Source organism: Ahaetulla prasina, chromosome 8 (genome assembly GCF_028640845.1).
Source record: "Ahaetulla prasina isolate Xishuangbanna chromosome 8, ASM2864084v1, whole genome shotgun sequence".
NCBI lineage: Eukaryota > Metazoa > Chordata > Lepidosauria > Squamata > Colubridae > Ahaetulla > Ahaetulla prasina.
In genome coordinates, this window is record NC_080546.1 from 30,975,568 (window position 1) to 30,995,307 (window position 19,740).

General features: G+C 35.5%; 1 protein-coding gene across 50 annotated transcripts in view; it reads left to right on the forward strand.

Moving 5' to 3' along the window:
• The window catches only part of ANK2 (ankyrin 2), a 323,704-nt gene that overhangs the window by 156,745 nt on the left and 147,219 nt on the right, over positions 1-19,740 (forward strand). For 8 of the 50 annotated variants that reach the window (XM_058193674.1, XM_058193676.1, XM_058193683.1 and 5 more), the window contains exon 1: positions 12,741-13,010. The exons of 15 other annotated variants lie outside the window; for them this stretch is intronic. In XM_058193674.1, coding sequence (XP_058049657.1) covers positions 12,876-13,010 — 135 coding nt within the window. In that variant the 5' untranslated portion in view covers positions 12,741-12,875. Of the gene's footprint in view, positions 1-12,707; positions 13,011-16,140; positions 16,222-19,740 lie in introns of those variants that run through there. 27 more of the 50 variants (XM_058193704.1, XM_058193712.1, XM_058193675.1 and 24 more) reach the window with 7 other exon arrangements.

A 19,740-nucleotide genomic window follows, 5' to 3' on the forward strand; every position in this document is an offset into this window, starting at 1 on the left:
CAGGATCAATAGTCATAAATATGCAAATATTCAGAAATGTGGTTTCTGAAAACATTAGAAGGCTGCACGATTTTTACTGCTGGCATAATGGAATATATTTATTTATTCATTTAAACTATTAATTCTTTATGAATCAAACCAAAGTAGTAAAATAAACAAATATATTTATCAATAGATTTTTAAGAACGATAATCAAGAAAAATCTTGATTAAATATATTTATCAATAGATTTCTGAGAACAATAATCAAGAAAAATCATAAGACAAAACAATTTCCTCAGCTAGTGAAGATTATTGCTGAGTTGATCAAGTCTGAGAGAGTAGCTGTATAAGGTAAAGGTATAGGTTTCCCTTGCACATATGTGCTAGTCGTCCCCAACTCTAGGGAGCGATGCTCATTTCTGTTTCAAAGTGGAAGAGCCAGCGCTGTCCAAAGACATCTCCGTGGTCATGTGGTCGGCAAGACTAAATGTCAGAGACACACGGAATTCTGTTACCTTCCCACCAAAGGTGGTCCCTATTTTTCTACTTGCATTTTTTACGTGCTTTCGAACTGCTAGGTTGGCAGAAGCTGGGACAAGTAACGGGAGCTCACCCCGTTACGTGACACTAGGGATTCGAACCACTGAATTGCCAACCTTTCGATCGACAATCTCAACATTTTAGCCACTGAGCCACCGCATCCCTAGCTGTATACGAAGCCTTAAAAATTGTAAGCCAAGAAAAGAAGAAAAAGCTAAAATAATAAATTGGAACATGGAATCCTGTGAAAAACAAGAATACTGTACATTTGAATGTTTTCAACATGCTACATTACCTTTCCATTAGAAATTAGATAGAAGCCCATATCATTTTCTGATATGGTAATTTTCTGTACGCATTCTAAAATGGAATAACCCAGCTATGACAATCTCACTTCAGTGACTTTTGAAGAAATTCAACATAACACAATTTCTCAACGCAAAGGGCAAAATAGCATCATTCCCCATTTCAAATTTAGGATATGGATAATCTACTGTGTTCAGTATGATGGTTTGCAGGTATAAAACACTGAAAACTCCAAGGATATAGCATAGTTGGGAAGGCTATTTTTTTAGCACTACCTCTAAAGCCATTCCTTTTATTCTGCCTAATTAATTTTTCTCTGCTTTAGTGAAAATGCTAGAAGGAAAATTGGACGACAGAATGGATAGGAACGAGAATTGTAGGTAGCAGGAGCTTCAGGAGTAAGGAAAATATATTGATTTAAAATAACAAATTGCTACAGGTTTTTGTATCTGAAAGCTATCCATAATTTAATACCCATATTAAAAACACCACAAAAGACTGTGGCAAATGTAGAGCATTAGAATATTTCCCCATTTTTGTGACCTGATTATAGTTCAATAGTTCATGGTTCAAGGTATTTTTTTCTTTGCCTCATATTAATACCTTTTAAAATTATTTTCGGATCTGTCCAAAAGCAGCCATACAAGGACTTTTTGCCAAATGGAGACATGGCAAATGGTGGGTTTAACTTACCTTTGCTACCAGTTCACTCGCTCATGCTCGTTTCACTTGCACATGCTACCTCTACACATGTGCAGAAGCTTCTGCGCATGTGCAGACTGTATTTGATGATGTCTGGGCAGGTAGGCGGAACTTCCAGCTGCTGCTGCTACCAGTTTGCCTGAACCAGGGTGAACCGGTAGCAAGCCATCACTGGCATAAACATGAATTCAAAATCTCTAAATTTAGAAAATTTATTCCTTTGAATTCAGAGCCCAGAAAAGCTGGAATTATTGTTTTTAAGCACTTGAGAATTTTACTATTTCATGTAGTTCCCATTATGTTGCCAGTCATGAACATCTTAAGATGTTTCATGTTTAATAATGCACACACTGCTTAATTATTTAGTCTTTCTATTATGTATAACAATTTTACGCTGCTTGATATTTCTGAATTTAACAGCAGACTGTTGGATTACCATGTAATGAAAATCACCTGGTAAACCTATGTTTCCTGTAAAATTTATTTTCAGACCAATATTTAACGAAGGTAAAGTTGGATTATTTAAGTTGCTGACAAAAAGTTCTTTGGATCTATGATATATCTTTTAATATAGATTTATTCCAAACATTCTATGTTTTAAGATATATTTAATGCAGTTATCTCAATAACTTTAAATAAATTGTGGGAAATTAACTTTTAACTTTGTTTTAAAATACAAAGCTCACAGATAAATAACCTTTGGGAAGGCATTAAAACAGATACCAAATATATACGTACAAAATGAAAGATTAAACTAAATCTAGTCTAAGCCATAAGGCCATACTAAACAGTTATCAAAAAATAATCAAAGGCCCAATCAAACCATTTTGCACATTAATACTAGGCCTTAATTATGCACCTACCATATCTAGTCTGGTTCCCCCCACCCCCCCGTTTTGTTGTTATCTAGTGGTCTTCTAGTGGACTTTTATAGGCCTAATATGATTGTCTTATGAAATACAGGAAACTGTAAATAAAACAGGTATTATTTTTAATGCCTCTGTTTTCCCACAAAATTGCCATCTAGCTGGGCCCAGGAAATACATTTTTCTATGGCAGCAGACGGACAGCACAATCAGGATTATGTTTGTTAAATATTCAGATATTATATTTATATATATTATATATCAATATTATAGCCACTCTCAATAAAATCAGTTTTAGCCTTCTTGTGGAGTTAATTTTATAATGTGGTGTACCTCCTAGGGCTGACATCCAGTGGTGGGTCTCAAAATTTTTTACTACCGGTTCTGTGGGCGTGACTTGGTGGGCATGGCATGACTTGGTGGGTGTGGCTTGGTGAGCGTGGCAAGGGAAGGATACTGCAAAATCCCCATTTCCTCCCAATCAGCTAGGACTTGGGAGGCAGAGAATAGATGGGGATGGGGCCAGTCAGAATTTTTACTACTGGTTCTCCGAACTACTCAAAATATCCGCTACCGGTTCTCCAGAACTGATCAGAACCTGCTGAAACCCACCTCTGCTGATATCCCCAACTTTTGGGAACCTTCAAATGGGAGCCTGAGAATTATATTTTGTGATGTACTGGAGAATGTTAGTTGAGGTGGCCTACCTCAAATAACATGCTCTAATACATCACTAAATACAGTTAGACTTAAATTAATCTGACTTTAAATTAAATTCATCTGCATTTTAATACATAGAATGCGTGACCATATAAGTCTTTTAAATGAATGAATAAAACAAATGAATGAAATTTTGCTAGAAATTGTTGAATTATAAAAATTGAACCCTGGCTTAATTCTTGTTGAAATGTGATTGAAACAATGGCAAATATCATATTCAAATTGAGCTAAAATATTATGTAACTTTATGTTTTATGTTAGTCAGTGGTTTACAGCACTATGGCAAAACAGCTGTATTCACACATAGTTTATTCCATCTATGTAAAAATGAGATACAAATGCAGTATCATGTTATGATAAAACTGTGTTAATTCTTAATTATCATATTTCCTTAGTCATGTTAATATATTTGGCTAAGCTAATTAATAATGCATCTATTCTCACTATAATATTGTATTGGTATGACATGATTATTATGATTCATTCTATGTGACATAAATACTGTATAAATAATCATACAAATAAATTTTAGGATAGAGTGTTTTTATGTTTGAATGCTGAATATAAAGACATATGTTTATGTCGGATAAAAGCTTGCTCTGTCTCTGGTACTGGCAAGAAGGGATTACTGTGATTAATGCGCTGATGAATTCACATATAAGAACAGCCTTCTGGGGATTATTTTTAAAAGATGGCTAAAAATAAGCAATTTTAATTGGTCGAGTATTTAATTATTAAACATTAATGGATAGTTTGGCTCGGATCATTGTCCACAAGATTGTTATTTCATCTTTATTGTCAAATCATCCACTAGGTTTAAGGATATTATCTAAAAATGAAATGGATCAGTTTTCACTGAATGTATGTCAAGTATACCAAAGCGGATGGAAAATACTGCTATTGCATTTTACTTTATCTATATGGCATAAACTCATCAGTAGGATAAGAGCTCCAACCTTTTTTTTTTATAAGAAATGATTTTGCTGTGAGAGGATTTGTAGAAGAGACGAAATCAGTGGGATTTTGCACATATGGATCAATGGAAAATATCTAATTACTGTTGGATTGCCTGCCATTGCTAAGAAAATGATTGGTTTTAGAGAAGAATAGCAGTTTCATACATTTTAATGTTAACAATCAGTGAACTTATTCTTAAATATAGTGAGATTGCTTCTGATCGTTTTTTTTAAATGGCAGCAAATGCATACTGTTATATACATAAGAGAGAGAGAGAGAAAGAGAGAGAGAGAGAAAGAAAGAATACAGTACAGTGTAAGATACTGTAGATATCTCTCCCCTCCGTTTATTTTTTTGTTCTTTGAAGTCAGTGTTGATTCCTGGAGACTGCCTGGGGAAGTCCCTAGAGTTAACTTGGGAAGATTTTAGAAATGGGTTTTCATTGCCTACTTTCTAAAACTGAGACAATGACTGGCCTGCGGTGACCCACCTGACTTTAGGTCTAGGCTCTCCAGAGACTAGAACTTATGGTATATTGGTTTCTAGCCTAATGCCCTAATCCAGTGATAGCTAACCCTTTTGCCATTGCATGCCAAAAGTGGGAGGTTTGTGCGCGTTCATGCCCACACCCATAATTCTATGTGCCCCACCCCCACGCATCCGAGCACGACCGCCCTGCACTCCCCCCTTTTTTGGCACGCGATGGCCCAGTAGGCCCATTTTTTTATGTCCTCAGGCTCCACAGCCTTTCTAGGAGCCTTGGGAGGGCAACAATGGCCTTTCCCACTCACCCTGGATGTCCTCCGGAGGCCAGAAACGGCCCGTTTGCCAACTTCTGGTGGGACCGGAAGGCCCGTTTTTTGCTTTCCCCAGGCCTCAGAGCCTTTCTTGGAGCCCAAGGAGGGCGAAAACATTCTCCTCTCTGGAGGCCAGAAGTTTGCCAACTTCCGCTGGGGCCGGAAGGCCTTTTTTTTGCTCTCCTCAGGTTCCAGAGCCTTTCTAGGAGGCCAGGGAGGGCAAAAACAGGCCTCCCCCCCAAGGCCTTCCGGCGGTAGGAAACAGCCTGTTTCCCTACTTCTGGTGGGCCCAGAAGGCCCAAAAATCAGTTGCGCATGCTGGAGCTGAGTTTGCGTGCCTACTGATATGGCTACACTTGCCACCTGTCACACGCATGCCATAGGTTCGCCATCACAGCCCAAATCACTACACCAAACTGGCTCATAGATATATCTATATCATGTTCTATAAGGTGAAGAAGGATTGAAGAAAGCAGAAATGGTTGTGGTTGATAGAGAAAATGGAAGCTTTCAGTGCTGCTGAAATTTGGCAATAAAATCTGGGCAAATGCTTGCAGGAAAGGGTACTTTTGGTGGGCTGAATGCAACCCATGATTATGAACCTACGTATTTGGCTTGTACTTAAAAATCAACAATGAAAGGTTTTCAGCATAGGGAATAATTTTCTCATTGCTTTTCTTTGTTCATGGGCAGCCAGTATTTTCGCATCTCTTTTGTGTTTCTGTTAATATCATTGTCTTTTAAGAGGTTAGCATTGCTATCTTACAAAGTTAGAATTGCTATATCATGTAGGCAAAGCACTTTGAATATTTGTCATCCATTCTATAAATGCACAAGTAGTGCTGTTACTTCCTTGGTAGCAGCATTGCTTTATATAGACTCTCTTGGATATATTTAGCAATATCAGTGAAATGCTAATACGTTTGGTCATGTCTGTTGACAATAATTAATAGTTCTCTGGTAGCAAAGATATCTCTATTGTTTTAAATGATACATTGATGTAAACAGTTAACCAAATGCCACACAAACAGACAAAAATTGTATTTTAATAAAAAATAAAATCCTTTTAGGACTTTGAAATGATTTCATAACTGTGTTATAAAATTGTGCTTTAATTGCTATATAGCTGTCTGTTCTATCAGGGTCTCAAGTGGTGTAATGCATCTACTTTTAATAAAGTGCTCATTGTGGGTTTGTTTTTACGTCTTTCATCTTTACTTAGTGTTGTGTGAGATCAGTGTGAATAGATTTCCAGATTCTAGAAAAACTAGAAGGCCAACAAATGTCAGCTTTCAAACAAGATAAATATTGTGAAGTGATAAGGTACCTCAAAGTTTGCTAGAGAGAAGACCATCCCAGTAAATAATATTTCAGCCTATGAATGAATCCCTGCAGTCTGAATATATTATGTTTCTTTATAGTACATAAAGGGAGGTAGTGGCTCAATGGTTAAGAACTTATCGGTTGAAACGTCGGCAGTTCAGCGGTTCGAATCCCTAGTGCCACGTAACGGGGTGAGCTAGCAGTTTGAAAGCACATAAAAAATGCAAGTAGAAAAATAGGGACCACCTTTGGTGGGAAGGTAACAGCATTTTGTGCGCCTTTGGCGTTTAGTCATGCTGGCCACATGACCATAGAGATGTCTTTGGACAGCGCTGGCTCTTCGACTTTGAAATGGAGATGAGCACTGCCCACTAGAGTCGGGAACAACTAGCACATGTGCAAGGGGAACCTTTACCTTACTTTATAGTGCATTTTTTTTTTTTTGACAAGAATAGGCCATTTCCTCTGCTCTCAAAACCTGGTTGACTAGCCAGTTCATATTCAATGCTGGTAGATAATTCATTAGACATCCATTGACCCTTCTTTCAGTAGAAAAGGATTTGGAGGATATGTAAACGAACAGAAATGTATACCGATAGTCCTCAAGTTAGGACTCCATAATTAAGCCTGGAAATTCGGCCATAAATCATGCTGGTCATTAAGTAGGTCATCACATTTCTAGCAGAAATAATGTAAATTGTGGTGATCTGACTGCAGCTAGTTATAAATGCAGGCTGGTTGCCAAGAGCCCCAAATGTAATCACATGACCATGGGGGGAGGGCAGTTATCAGAATTTCAAATCTGGGTCATATGTAACTTTTTTGGGTCTGTCATAACTTCGAAAAGTTGCCAAGTGACCAGTCGTAAGTTAAGGATTAACTGTAGAACTTTTCTCTGTAGAGTTTGAGCAGATATAGTTAGCTATAATAGAAACAACATATGGAATTAGTTTCAAGCTTTGTGTTAGGCATCCTGGCTACTATTATTTGAGAAAAAGGATGTAAAAATTCAATAAAGTTTCAAATGGAAATAAAGCAATGGTAAAGCATAAAGCATCTTCTAATGATGTTTTTAGAACCCCTAACAAATGTTAGTTTTTAAAACCTAATGTAGAACTGGAATGAAGAATATATTAGTTCCCAAAGGGTACAGTGTTTAAAAATCCTAGAACCAAATCATTCATGGCACAACCAAACCAGTTAGGTCAAAGATATTCTGCACTTTTTCATTAATGGCCTTTAGGATATTTTGAAAAAACTTCAAGAAACTTCCAACAGTGAAAGAAACTTCTGACTGTTTTGCATTGTTTGTGCTTTCATTGTATAATGCATTGATATACAACCTAAATTGCTAAAACAATTGGCCTGTTCTTATTCCTTAGCTGCCACTGAATATGATATAACAGATCCGCAATAGCTGTATTAATAACACAATCCTGGAAAATGTCTACCCTTCTATAAAGACTTTGAAACTTGAAGTCCTAATTAGGATACTAATTAAGATACTACTAAGTATCCTATCTTTCTATTTTTCCCTGGTTTATGAGGATATTTATTTACATCTATATATTTAGAATTTTTTTTTTTATTGGCCAAGTGCGATTGGACACACAAGGAATTTGTCTTGGTGCATATGCTCTCAGTGTACATAAAAGAAAAGATACGTTCATCAAGGTACAACATTTATAACACAAATGATGGTCAATATATCAATATAAATCATAAGGACTGCCAGCAACAAAGTTACAGTCATACAGTCATAAGTGGAAAGAGATTGGTGATGGGAACGATGAGAAGATTAATAGTAGTGCAGATTTAGTAAATAGTTTGACAGTGTTGAGGGAATTAATTGTTTAGCAGAGTTTAGCAGAGCATTGTTTTTTCCTTCGGGAAAAAAACTGTTCTTGTGTTTAGTTGTTCTGGTGTGCAGTGCTCTATAGCGTCGTTTTGAGGGTAGGAGTTGAAACAGTTTATGTCCTGGATGTGAGGGATCTGTAAATATTTTCACAGCCCTCTTCTTGATTCGTGCAGTATACAGGTCCTCAATGGAAGGCAGGTTGGTAGCAATTATTTTTTCTGCAGTTCTAATTATCCTCTGAAGTCTGTGTCTTTCTTGTTGGGTTGCAGAACCGAACCAGACAGTTATAGAGGTGCAAATGACAGACTCAATAATTCCTCTGTAGAACTGAATCAGCAGCTCCTTGGGCAGTTTGAGCTTACTGAGTTGGCGCAGAAAGAACATTCTTTGTTGTCCTTTTTTGATGATGTTTTTGATGTTAGCTGTCCATTTTAGATCTTGCGATATGATAGAACCTAGAAATTTAAAGGTTTCTACTGTTGATACTGTGTTGTCTAGTATTGTGAGAGGTGAAAGTATGGAAGGGTTTCTCCTAAAGTCTACCACCATTTCTACGGTTTTGAGCATGTTCAGTTCCAGATTGTTTTGGTTGCACCACAAGACTAGTCATTCGACCTCTCGTCTATATGCAGATTCGTCATTGTCTTGAATGAGACCAATCACTGTTGTGTCATCTGCGAACTTCAGTAGCTTGACAGATGGATCGTTGGAGATGCAATCATTGGTATACAGAGAGAAGTATATACTGAAATTTTTTTTTTTAAAAACCCAGCAATACCAAAAAACTTCTAATACTATAAATTGCTTAGACAATTGCCTGTGTAAAACATGTTTCTCTTTAAATTTAAAATTATATTAATGAAAATGATTGGAGTTTGCTAAATACTTTAATTATCTAACCAAAAGTGTCTGAATATCTCCTTATTAATGTTTTGCTACAATTCCAATTGTGGAATTGTAGTAAAAAAATCTCGAGATTAAAATGATATTCTAAATTGTCATAATATTACTAGTTGCCATAAACTGGATTTGAGAAATCAGAATTGCATAAACAGAAAATTAACTTGTTATGGTTATAACTTACATTCTATAAGACTTTGGGATCCAGAGATACATGAAATATAGGTAAAAATCTATACAAGGATTGCCTTTGCCAAATAACTGGAGTTGTATTTTGAGGAGTAAGTTTAAATATAGGTTGCAGGAGGTTATTGTTAGGAGGTTTCATCTATGTTTAGAAGTTGCATATATACCTGCTGATATCTCAGAGGTTTTAAAGAATGAGCAGAACTTCTCATTCCTGAAGAGAATTCTTTATTTTCTTTTTTCTCTCTCTCTCTTTTCAGTCACTTCTTACCACTTCAAACACTTATGACAAACTTTTTTTTTTTAAGTAGGAGACACTGAGAGGTACAGTGGGTGTAATAGACATGGAGAAAGAAATGAAGTAATGCCTTGGATGTAGGAGCCAATACTTCAAGTATGAATGAGCATAAATAATTCTGCAGGATCCAATGTGGGTCAATCATCAGAGGTTTGGTCTACTGAACTTTTGGTCTCATGCCAGAGCCCATCCTGAGGCTCCAGCATGAGTCTGAAAGTTCTGAAGACTAAACCTCTGGTCTGGGTAACCGGCCCACATTGAATCCTGCAACATTATCCTGGGACATGTATATTGGCCTTCATTCAATAAATAATGTTAATACTTTGGTCATTGAATTAGTTAATGGGTGCAATTCTGAGTGTTGATCTTAGCTCTCCATAGTTGCACCTACCAGTCTATCTCTTCTTATAAGTTTCTGCTTATGTTGTACATTCTTTCCAAAAAGGAATACTGAGTGTTACTGCACTATGTGAAATAAAGGTGATGACAGTCTGGAGGTGGATTTGATGGCACCTTGCAGTTTGTGGACTCTGGGTTAAGCAGTCTTTAAAAAGATTTTTGTCTCAACAACTTCAGTTGCTAATTGTCATGGTCTGCCTTTTTAATAAGTTTATTTTAAAATTACATGTAGTTTCCTTTTCAGTTTGTTTGTCTCATTAAAAATGATGCAGTTGTTATTGTTAGTATCTAGAGTTTTTCAAGTAGGTGGTATTGATCACAGAATGGGAAATTATTTTGTATAAAATCCGCATGTTTCTAAAAATGATGTCGAACTTAAAACTATAGTCAAATTCCAATTATATTCATTATGCTGAGATTATATGCTGGATAGTTCTTAAATATGCTATATATTTGTTTATGAGACTGCTATATTTCCCCAGTTGCATTCGACTCTAACTGGCTCTTTGGAGAGTAAGTACATATTTCTAAATCAATAATTATACGTCTAACAAGATTTCAGTTGCTTACTTTTAATGCATGCAATAAAAGTATAAGATAGCACTGTTCTTTCTGAGAAGTCTTGATGGTATTCTGTGTCATGTTTCCTTGAAAATTGGAGGAAATAGCCCCAGCTCTCTTAAACATATAGTCCAGATATGAAAACATATGGATTGAATGCAACACCCCATGCGAGTGTTTCACAGCTCAGCTTTGAGTTTATTGGCCAAAGAAAGTATACTACTCTCTCTCCCTGTCCCTTCATCCTTCCCCTTCCCTCCTCCCCTCTCTCCCCTGAAGTTGAAAGCTCAAAAAGGAAGAAGCTAAGAGATCTTTCTTCTTTATGTGTTTGAGAAGATGCAGGGAAATGATGCCTTAAAACTCTTACAGATTATATTTAGACCCAGCCTGCTCCAGGAAAGTCATCACATCACCAAATATAACTCCCCAATTTAAGGCAAGAAAAGGTGTTCTCAGGACCAAACAATCCCTATATTAGTAGAAACAACAATTACACATTGAAGATCTGAGTATATATATCCCTTTGCTTGATATTCCAGATATTCCAGGGTACGGTACTTGTCAAAAAATGGCTTACTTACCTTAAGCCTAGTCAAAGTATTTAAACTGCCTTGTCCATCTAGGATCACTTATCAGGCTAGGATTGCATGGGATGGGGAGATCACAACCCTGCAGACTCTTCTGGGGGTGCAGATAACTAACAATCTGAATTGGTGTCTCCACACGTCATCCTTAGTGAAGTGTACAAACCAGCGTTTGCATGTCCTGCATCAGATGAAGAGAGCACATCTTTCTCCTTCCGTCCTGGCCACTTCTTACAGGGGCACAATTGAGAGCTTTTTAACAAACCGCATCACTGTTTGGTTTGATGGCAGCAGTGCCTCAGATAGAAAGTCCATACAGAGAGTGGTAAGGACAGCCGAAAAGTTTATAGGAAGCCCGTTTCCTGTTATTCAGGATACTGCTTATAAGTGCTATGTGCTGAAAGCATTGTTAGAAACCTCACACACCCACTTTACGGTCTGCTTCTGTTGCTCCCCTCTGTGAGGAGGTTTCGAAGTATTTCTAGCAGGACTACCAGATTTTGGAACAGCTTTGTTCCTAGGCCAGGGGTTTCCAACCTTGGCAACTTTAAGACTTGTGGACTTCAACTCCCAGAGTTCCTCAGCCAGCAAAGCAAAGCTGGCTGAGGAATTCTGGGAGTTGAAGTCCACAAGTCTTAAAGTTGCCAAGGTTGGAGACTCCTGCCCTAGGCCATCCCTTTGGTAACCTCACAAGATTCATTGCTTTTTCTTGCCATGTACATGTATATATATCTAAACTAGACTGTGTTGTTTCTCTGTGTCATATAATAAATGTGAGTATATGCATAGTTTTGTATTTATTTATTTTGTCATGTTTATGTAGTATATATTGGAAGTTATGACCCTTTGAGAATTGCATGCAACAAAATTTCATTTTCATGTATGCCAATTAGTGTACATTCAAAGTGACAATAAAGTTCTTCTAAGTCTAAACTTTCAACAGATTTCGATGACTTCCTTCATGGTGTTCTTCTGGAGATGTTTCACATTTGGGTGAAGATAGACTTCTTATTGGTTTTATTCGCTAGATTAAATAGGATTTTCTTTAAAGGCCCATCAGGGGAAATGGAAGCAAGTAGTTTACTAAATAAAATTTCAGTGTCCCTCACTTTCATATAGTAGTTATGATTAGAACTGTTCCCAAAACACATATCACCATAAATCAGATAGATAGTTTCATGTTACATTTTTTAGTTATTGTGTAGTTTAATTTTTAGAAACTACTCAAATGACATAATCTTGCAAATTGTGAAAAAGAATTCTGGATAGCATGACTCATAAATTCTATGAAAGAAAAAAAACCACACAGCATGAAGGAATATGCTATAATTGCATGAAATGTCATTTTTTAAAAGGGTCCCCATATAGTTTGGTATTGCTGGTATGATAGTTATCATTTTACAGTAAAGGTTTTTGGCCCCTCCTCTTAGAAATGAGCAGCATTAATGTAATGCTGTAAGCAAGCATTGATGTATAATGTAGTAGGGAGAGGGAAAAAAATCAAAACATTCAAAGGCATGCAGCTGAGTAATTCAATAACCTCCGTATGTGAAGGCATTCCACACAGTAGGGCCTTAACTCAGAGCTAGTCAGGCTGGCTCCCTCCCCATTCAATTTACATGCATAGCTGGGCCAGTAGGTGTAAAAATAGACAGGCAGAGCCTGAATTGGAAATGGTCACTGAATGCTGGCTATAGTTGTTAAAGTTTCTTTTTAACCAAGGCCAGTAGAAAGAAACCTCTGCCAAAGAAATCTCTGGAGAGCAAATAAATAGAAGTTACAAATATCATTCTTGATTTTTGTAAATAACTACTATATGATTACAAAACTCATCTGCCCTTTTGGAATATTCCATACTCTGCGAGGTCAAACCCACTACAGGATTTAATAGAAGGATATGGGCAATGCACCCATGTGCCAAGCTTGCGGCACAGACAAGGGTGTAAGAGTGCAAGGGAACGTGCAAGATGCAGATAAAATTCCAGACTATTACGGATGCAATAATGGAGTGAATAAAGATCCTGAGGGATTGGTAAGTCTAACGAGAAAACACAGCTGAGAGAACAAGGAACTTGTTATAAAAAGATAATGTGGAAATACTGAGTTAATGTTGCCATTTAGAATTAGTTAATAGCTGCTGAAATATAGGCTGGTTGTGTTTTAAGATGCTGTTGGTTAGGCAATCTGGGATTGAGCAAAATAGCTCACAGAATGTTTTGGTGTGTATATAAACTCTGTGTGTATAAAGTGTGGTTGAAACGTAAGATGGTATTTTAAACTTTTTTTTTTAAAGAGAGACTAGCACAATTGGGAAGCTAAAAAAAATAAATTGCTTTTGAGAGAATGCAGTATAATATAAATATTTTTCTTGTTTTAGAAGATCAAAGCAAACTTTGCTTTTATAAGTCAGCATTATCAATGTTTATAGTTACTAGGAGCAAGACAGACTGATGACTTTGTTCTGTACAATTAACAGATAATGTTATAGATTTTTCTTGAAATTAGGTCTCAGTAAATTAAGTTAGACTTAATTTAAAACAACATTCTGCTTGAGGCTACAATCTTTGTACCTCTAGCAGAGAAAAACATGAAGCTTTGCAGCATGTTATAATAATCACGATTATTCTTGTTCTTTTAATACTGAACTAGAATTTAATTGGAATGTTTTTATCTGCAGTTAGAATCTTTGTATTAAATTTTCACATGGTAAGTTTGTTCAAATTTTACTATTGCATCTCTCATTGTTTCTTTGCAGACAGTTGTTCTCAAGTATAATTAGTAAATCTTAATTTCCTAGGAGACATTCAGTTTTTATCGTAATAAAAATAGCTTGACTATTTATCTGGCGAATTTTTTTGTAGACATATGAAGACAGAGAAAACAAAACACATGATTTTTACAGATTAGTTTAAAAAAACCAAACACCATCTGTAACAGATGAGCTTTGAGCTTTCTTTAATCCAAAGGTTAACATGAAGCATGTTTCACTGAATCAGAGATATCTTATGAATTTTAAAAGTATCAATATTATTAAAAAACAATTAATATTGCATAGTTTCATAATTCCTAGTAATTTACAAAAGTGAACAATGAACGAATTATACTGTAATTACTGATTTATAGATGTGCACTCTTGAAGATTGGACATTCTTTTATTTTAAATAAAGCAGATTATACTGTTATTTTTGTATTATTGTTTTGATAGGTAGAATAGTAGCATTAAAGCTGAAATATCTATACTATGATATAAAATAGTACAAAATCAGTTTTTCATAGGGACTGGTACAATTCAGAGATTAATCCATGTTATATTTAGGCGACATATAATTAACATAAGCTAATACAATGTCTTTTGGAGGCCAAGAACTATATAGTATATAGATGTCAGCCTGCCATGTTGTATATTATAACTCCTCAAGTGCCTTTGTTCACTTGTTCAGCATCAATATTATCTGTTTGCCAATGAAGTTCCAACCCATGTTTGACATGTCAAGAATATGCTACTGCAGAATCCTTGGTGCTCTCTGAACTTGGTTGTTTTTAGTCATTTTGCTAGCAACTCAGTAACACCTTCAGTAGTGGGAGTGGGAGTGGGGTTTATGCTACTGTGCTGCAGAAACAAAGATGTTATTGATGAAGTCATTTATAGCAAAATATATGAAGATGAATTGAAGATGTTGCCTATGCAATTGCATACATAAATGGTTGGACTGTTTACATTTTCTACATAGGACATGCATATAGTATTTAAATGCAGAAGATTCTTCAATATCTCAAATGTTTTGTGTACGAGAAAGATGAACATTAGCAAAAGCAATTTTCCTTGAATGGACTGATTCTTGTTCCATTACAGGCCAGTTTATTGTTTAGAATCGTTATAAAATCATAGGATTATTCTAATCCTTTAGTTTAAATGCAGATGGAAATAGTTGATTTAAAATGAATAAACATCAAAGAACCTTTGGACCAGTTTCACAGAAACTTCCTCCTATGTTTAAAAACATTAATATAAACATTAACAGCTTCATTATTGACAGTCAGTTTCTACTTTATAAACCCATAGAATAGGCATCCTAATATATGGTATCTTTCTGTTTCAAAGAACATCCTTTGTAAATTTGACATGAATTTGCATGAGACAATGCAAATTCAGTTAACCTGAGTAGCTTATTTATGTCTGATTTATATAAAGCACTTCTTGTCAATCCAAATGATATAATTAGTTTGTGTATAATAACTTTAATTCTGATGTAGAATAGCACCAAGTGAACTATTAGGAGATTTCTTTTAATATATAAATATTTATAGATAAATATTTTAATATTTATAGATAAATATTTTAATATTTATAGATAAATATTTTAATATTTATATATAAATATTTTAATATTTATATATAAATCCTGTTGCTTTACATCATCTGTTCCATTGGACTTATTGTCACTCTATGGAGAAACACATAATTATGCAGTTTCATATTGAAAACATATGAAATCTTAAAAGTTTTGCTAAAACCTTAGCTATTAGGCAGGTCAGTGTTTGGTTTTTCAATCACTATGATTTTTTTTAAAAAAATTAACACTGACTGTAGTTTTCCTGGAAAAAGATCTGGAAACCACATTGACCCTTAAATTCAGCAGAAAAATATGATGAATAAAAAGTAAACAGTGAAAAATTTCTGCTTAACACTTCCCCCCCCCAAATAACCTTATCTTTTTTTAAAAAACTTTATTATAAATTGTTAAAGTTATGGTCACGTTCTTCTATAATATATCCCTGTAGCTGCTATGATGTATGAACATAGTTCTTTAACTTAGTCACATATTTTCACAGTAGGTAAATGTCAGACTGCAGCAATAATTAGGCACATCCATATCCAATTTGATTAAAATCTTGATCTTCTCCTACTGAAATATGTCTTTATAATCTCATTTTTCTAATGCTGCAGAGAATGCCTAATAATTAAAAGGTAGTTTCATGCTTTCCTGATCACTTCATGTTTATTTCTATTCCTTCCTCCACTTTCCTGCCAAATGCAATCCCCACCACATTTTTTAAATTCTGAACAGCTACTCAGCTGACAGCTGAATGCTGCCCAGCCAACTTGGCTTCACAACCATGGTCCCTTCAGGTCTGGACTTTCAATACAAGTCAACCGGAAAGCACAATTTATGTGGATGCCATACCTTTGTTTGTTGCCTTTTGCAGCACAAACATTTCATGGTAGCCACAAGTATCCTAAAGTAAGCCTTTTTTTCCTTTTTACCGCTGCAATTTTACTATCTTTACTCTGATTGCAAAAAGCTCTTGTAGGTTAATGGGATTTGACAGCACTGATTGAGACATAAAATTACTGTATTTTAAAAGTCTACTAAAAGTAAGTTAACATCTTGTAGAAAAGTATATTATTATACTTTTTACCAAGGGGAAAAAAATATACCTTTTGGCTTGAAAATTAATATAATTTGAACAACAAATTTTTAAAATCGTATTAAATATGTTATTTAACCTTTTCTTGGTGATTTTAAATAATGTGATTCTGCAGAGAACAAAACGAGCATCACTTTTAAAAAAAAGCTAATTAGCATTTGAGTTTGTTTTCAAAGTGACACCTTAATAACTCAAAGTATTACCTTATGGTATCCTTTGACTGAAAGAAATTCATAGGCTTGATTCAGAATATGATTGGCTAGGTATTTTTTTATTATCATGTTATGCATTCTGGCTACAAGTGAACTATTTGGTAATATAATATGCATCCTGAACATACAGACTGAAAACTAATTTGAGTTAGATGCAAGGCCGAATGTTCACTGCCAAATCCAAAGGGCACCCTAAGACATTCCAAAGATCCTTCAGGGCTGCCTGACCTCAATGCCAGGCACACACCAAGAGATAAACATGTTAAGGTGGATTAAGGACAGTTTTCATGTTCAACTACAGACCTCACTGGTGAATTAATGCCACAAGGAAGGAAGCTAACATAAGCTGAATGTGGCACAAAAATACATTATTAGATTCTTTATCGGTATTAGAAATATATAGAATATTAGAAATATTTAATATATTAGAAATGTATCAAAAATGTATAGAAATGAAAATATCAATAGCCAAAAGGAATCAATAACAGCTTATTTTGGTTGTTAGTTAACTTAAAGTCAACTTTCTATCTCTATTTCTGCCTGCCTGTCTGTCTCTTTCTTTCTCTCTTTCTTTGCGCCCCTGCCTCTCTGCCTCCGTCTCCTCCTCTGCCTCCTTTGTCTTCTGTGTCATCTAACAGAAGTTCTTTGAAAGGGTCAAAATATGTGTGTTTATATGGATTCTGGTTTGTTCAAATTAATCCTGCCTTCTATAGAACCAACGAGAACCCAGAAAATAGGAAGAAGGGCAAAGAGCTGTGGTCGTTCTTGCTGTGCATATTTGTCCTACTTTTTCAGTTTTAGATGGCTAAGACATGTTATTATTAGCTGTAATATATACCTAGAATGCAGGCAATAAACTATTATTAGTGCTCAATGTTTTGACACTCTTTCAGTAGTATTGGGATAGGGTTTTTTTGATGTAAGTTAATAGTTCCATAAGTAGGGGACATGTGTTAAACAAGAAGTGAATAGAATGAAATAATATGGGAAAAATCGGATGAGAATTGCTAGTGATAATGTATGAGTTATATATGGAGAACGTACTATTTTGTCAAAGAACGTAATTAAAACAAATGATACAATGTTAGTGTCCAAGAAAATAAAGATGAAATAAAATCATTAATTTTATTAGAAGGTTGAAAGTTTAATTTATTCAGTTTAGGCAATGACCAACTCCAGATTGACTCTGGACAGCTTAAAATAAAACTAAACAAGCTAGACGATACAATGTAAATAGAATGATAAAAAAAGAATAAAGATGGCAAATTTGGTCAACAACACACACACCTTCAAATATATCTACAAGGGCCACTCTAATCTGAGATTTAGGAGAACACATGGGTCTTTATGGAATGCCAGCAGGGTGGGGAGCCACATGGATCTCAGCAGGTGCCACTAGAGGAAAAACATGCTTTCTGTCCTCATAGATGATACATAGGGATCTGAAGCATGCCAATCCTGTCAGTTCATACTGAGCCGACACCATGCGAGATAGGTATTCTGTCAAATAACCAGGACTTATGTCATAAAGAAATTTATAGGTAATAACCAGCACCTTGAACTGTACCTGGAAGCATACTGGTAATCAATGCACTCAAGAAACAGGGATGTCTTATGGATATACTGAAACATGCCTATCACTGCCCAGGCCACTGCATCCAGGGGAAGTTTTCAAGTAGTTTCAAGGAGCTCCATTTAGAAGGCATTGCAAAGTCAAGCTGTAAGGTGACTAGGGCATGAGTGAGTGTCTGAAGGGCCTCCCAATCCAGAAATGAATTTTACTTTACTTTACTTTTCATCTATATGTTGAGCAAGAGGGGAGAGTGTGAATTCTATAGCATCTCATAAAGGGGATGCCAAAACTTACTGCAATGTAAGGAAGGAAACAAATTACCATAAATTGGTGCAACCAAATCCCAAAATCCTTGGAGTTCAACACAACAATATTGTGATTGACAGTGTCAAAAGCCTCAGAGATCAAGGACACAAGGACATGTCTCTTGGCTCTGCCATAGGTCATCTACAAATATGACCAAGGCTGTCTCTGTATTATACCCTGGCCTGAAACCCAACTAAAACGTGTTTAGATAATTTACTTTCTTTTAGAACTATCTTTACAACTATCTTTTCAATAACCATCCCTTTTTAGGAGAGGCCATCACCACAACATGGGCCTAACTACAAGTCATGTCTCTGGCCACTTTAAAGGAACCTGAGTCAAACAATCAAGAGCATGGGGAGGGGGTAAACAGTGCAGAAAATTCTGTCTACTTCCTCAAGTGACTAGATCCTATCTGAGATCACAGCCGAAGAGTGAGGCCTAGTCAGTTTAGATAGACATGCCAATCAGAATCTAACCTGGCATGGGATTATTCACTATTTAGCTAGAATAACCCTCTCAGTAGTCCTGAAGAAGATCCTGTGGCTTCCCTTGGACAGTAAACAGCTATAAGGGTGGAGAAATATTAGCATTTTTCTACCTTAATCATCATGAGATAATCTCTGATAGGGCTTTTACTGTTGTTCTGTCAGATTCACTTTGAGTCTTCCTCCAATAGCATTTTATGTCTTTTCTGGCTTCTCTTAGAAAATCTCAATAAAATAAGACATAGTAAGTAAAATGTAAGTATTTAGCAGATTCACAGTGTAGGAAAGATAATAATGTGTAAAGTTTGGGAAGTATGAATGTCATGTGATAACATTCAGCAGTATGAAAAGTGTATGTATGTACATGTATGAAAATAATTAAAATGCTAAATGAATGATTCAACGATGATCAGGGAATAAAACTGGGCCGTGTGATTCTTCTTGTTTAGTGCCTTTGCTGATATTCAAATTGCATGTACATATGATGGTGTATTGTGTATTGGCCAAGAACTCAATTGATTCATAGCTAATGTCAAATTTTGTGAGTCATCAAAAAGTATGAACCTGAAAATTACAATACTAAAGACCAAGGAATTTACATTTGATTAAAAAAAAATCAAGTAAATAATTGGTAGGTTAAAAAAAAAATAATAATCAAGGAAATAGATAATTTGTGTATCTTGGTAGACTTTTAATAATGAAAAAATAAAATGTGCAAATAAAGGTAATGGCTAATACTTTCTTTTACAAAGT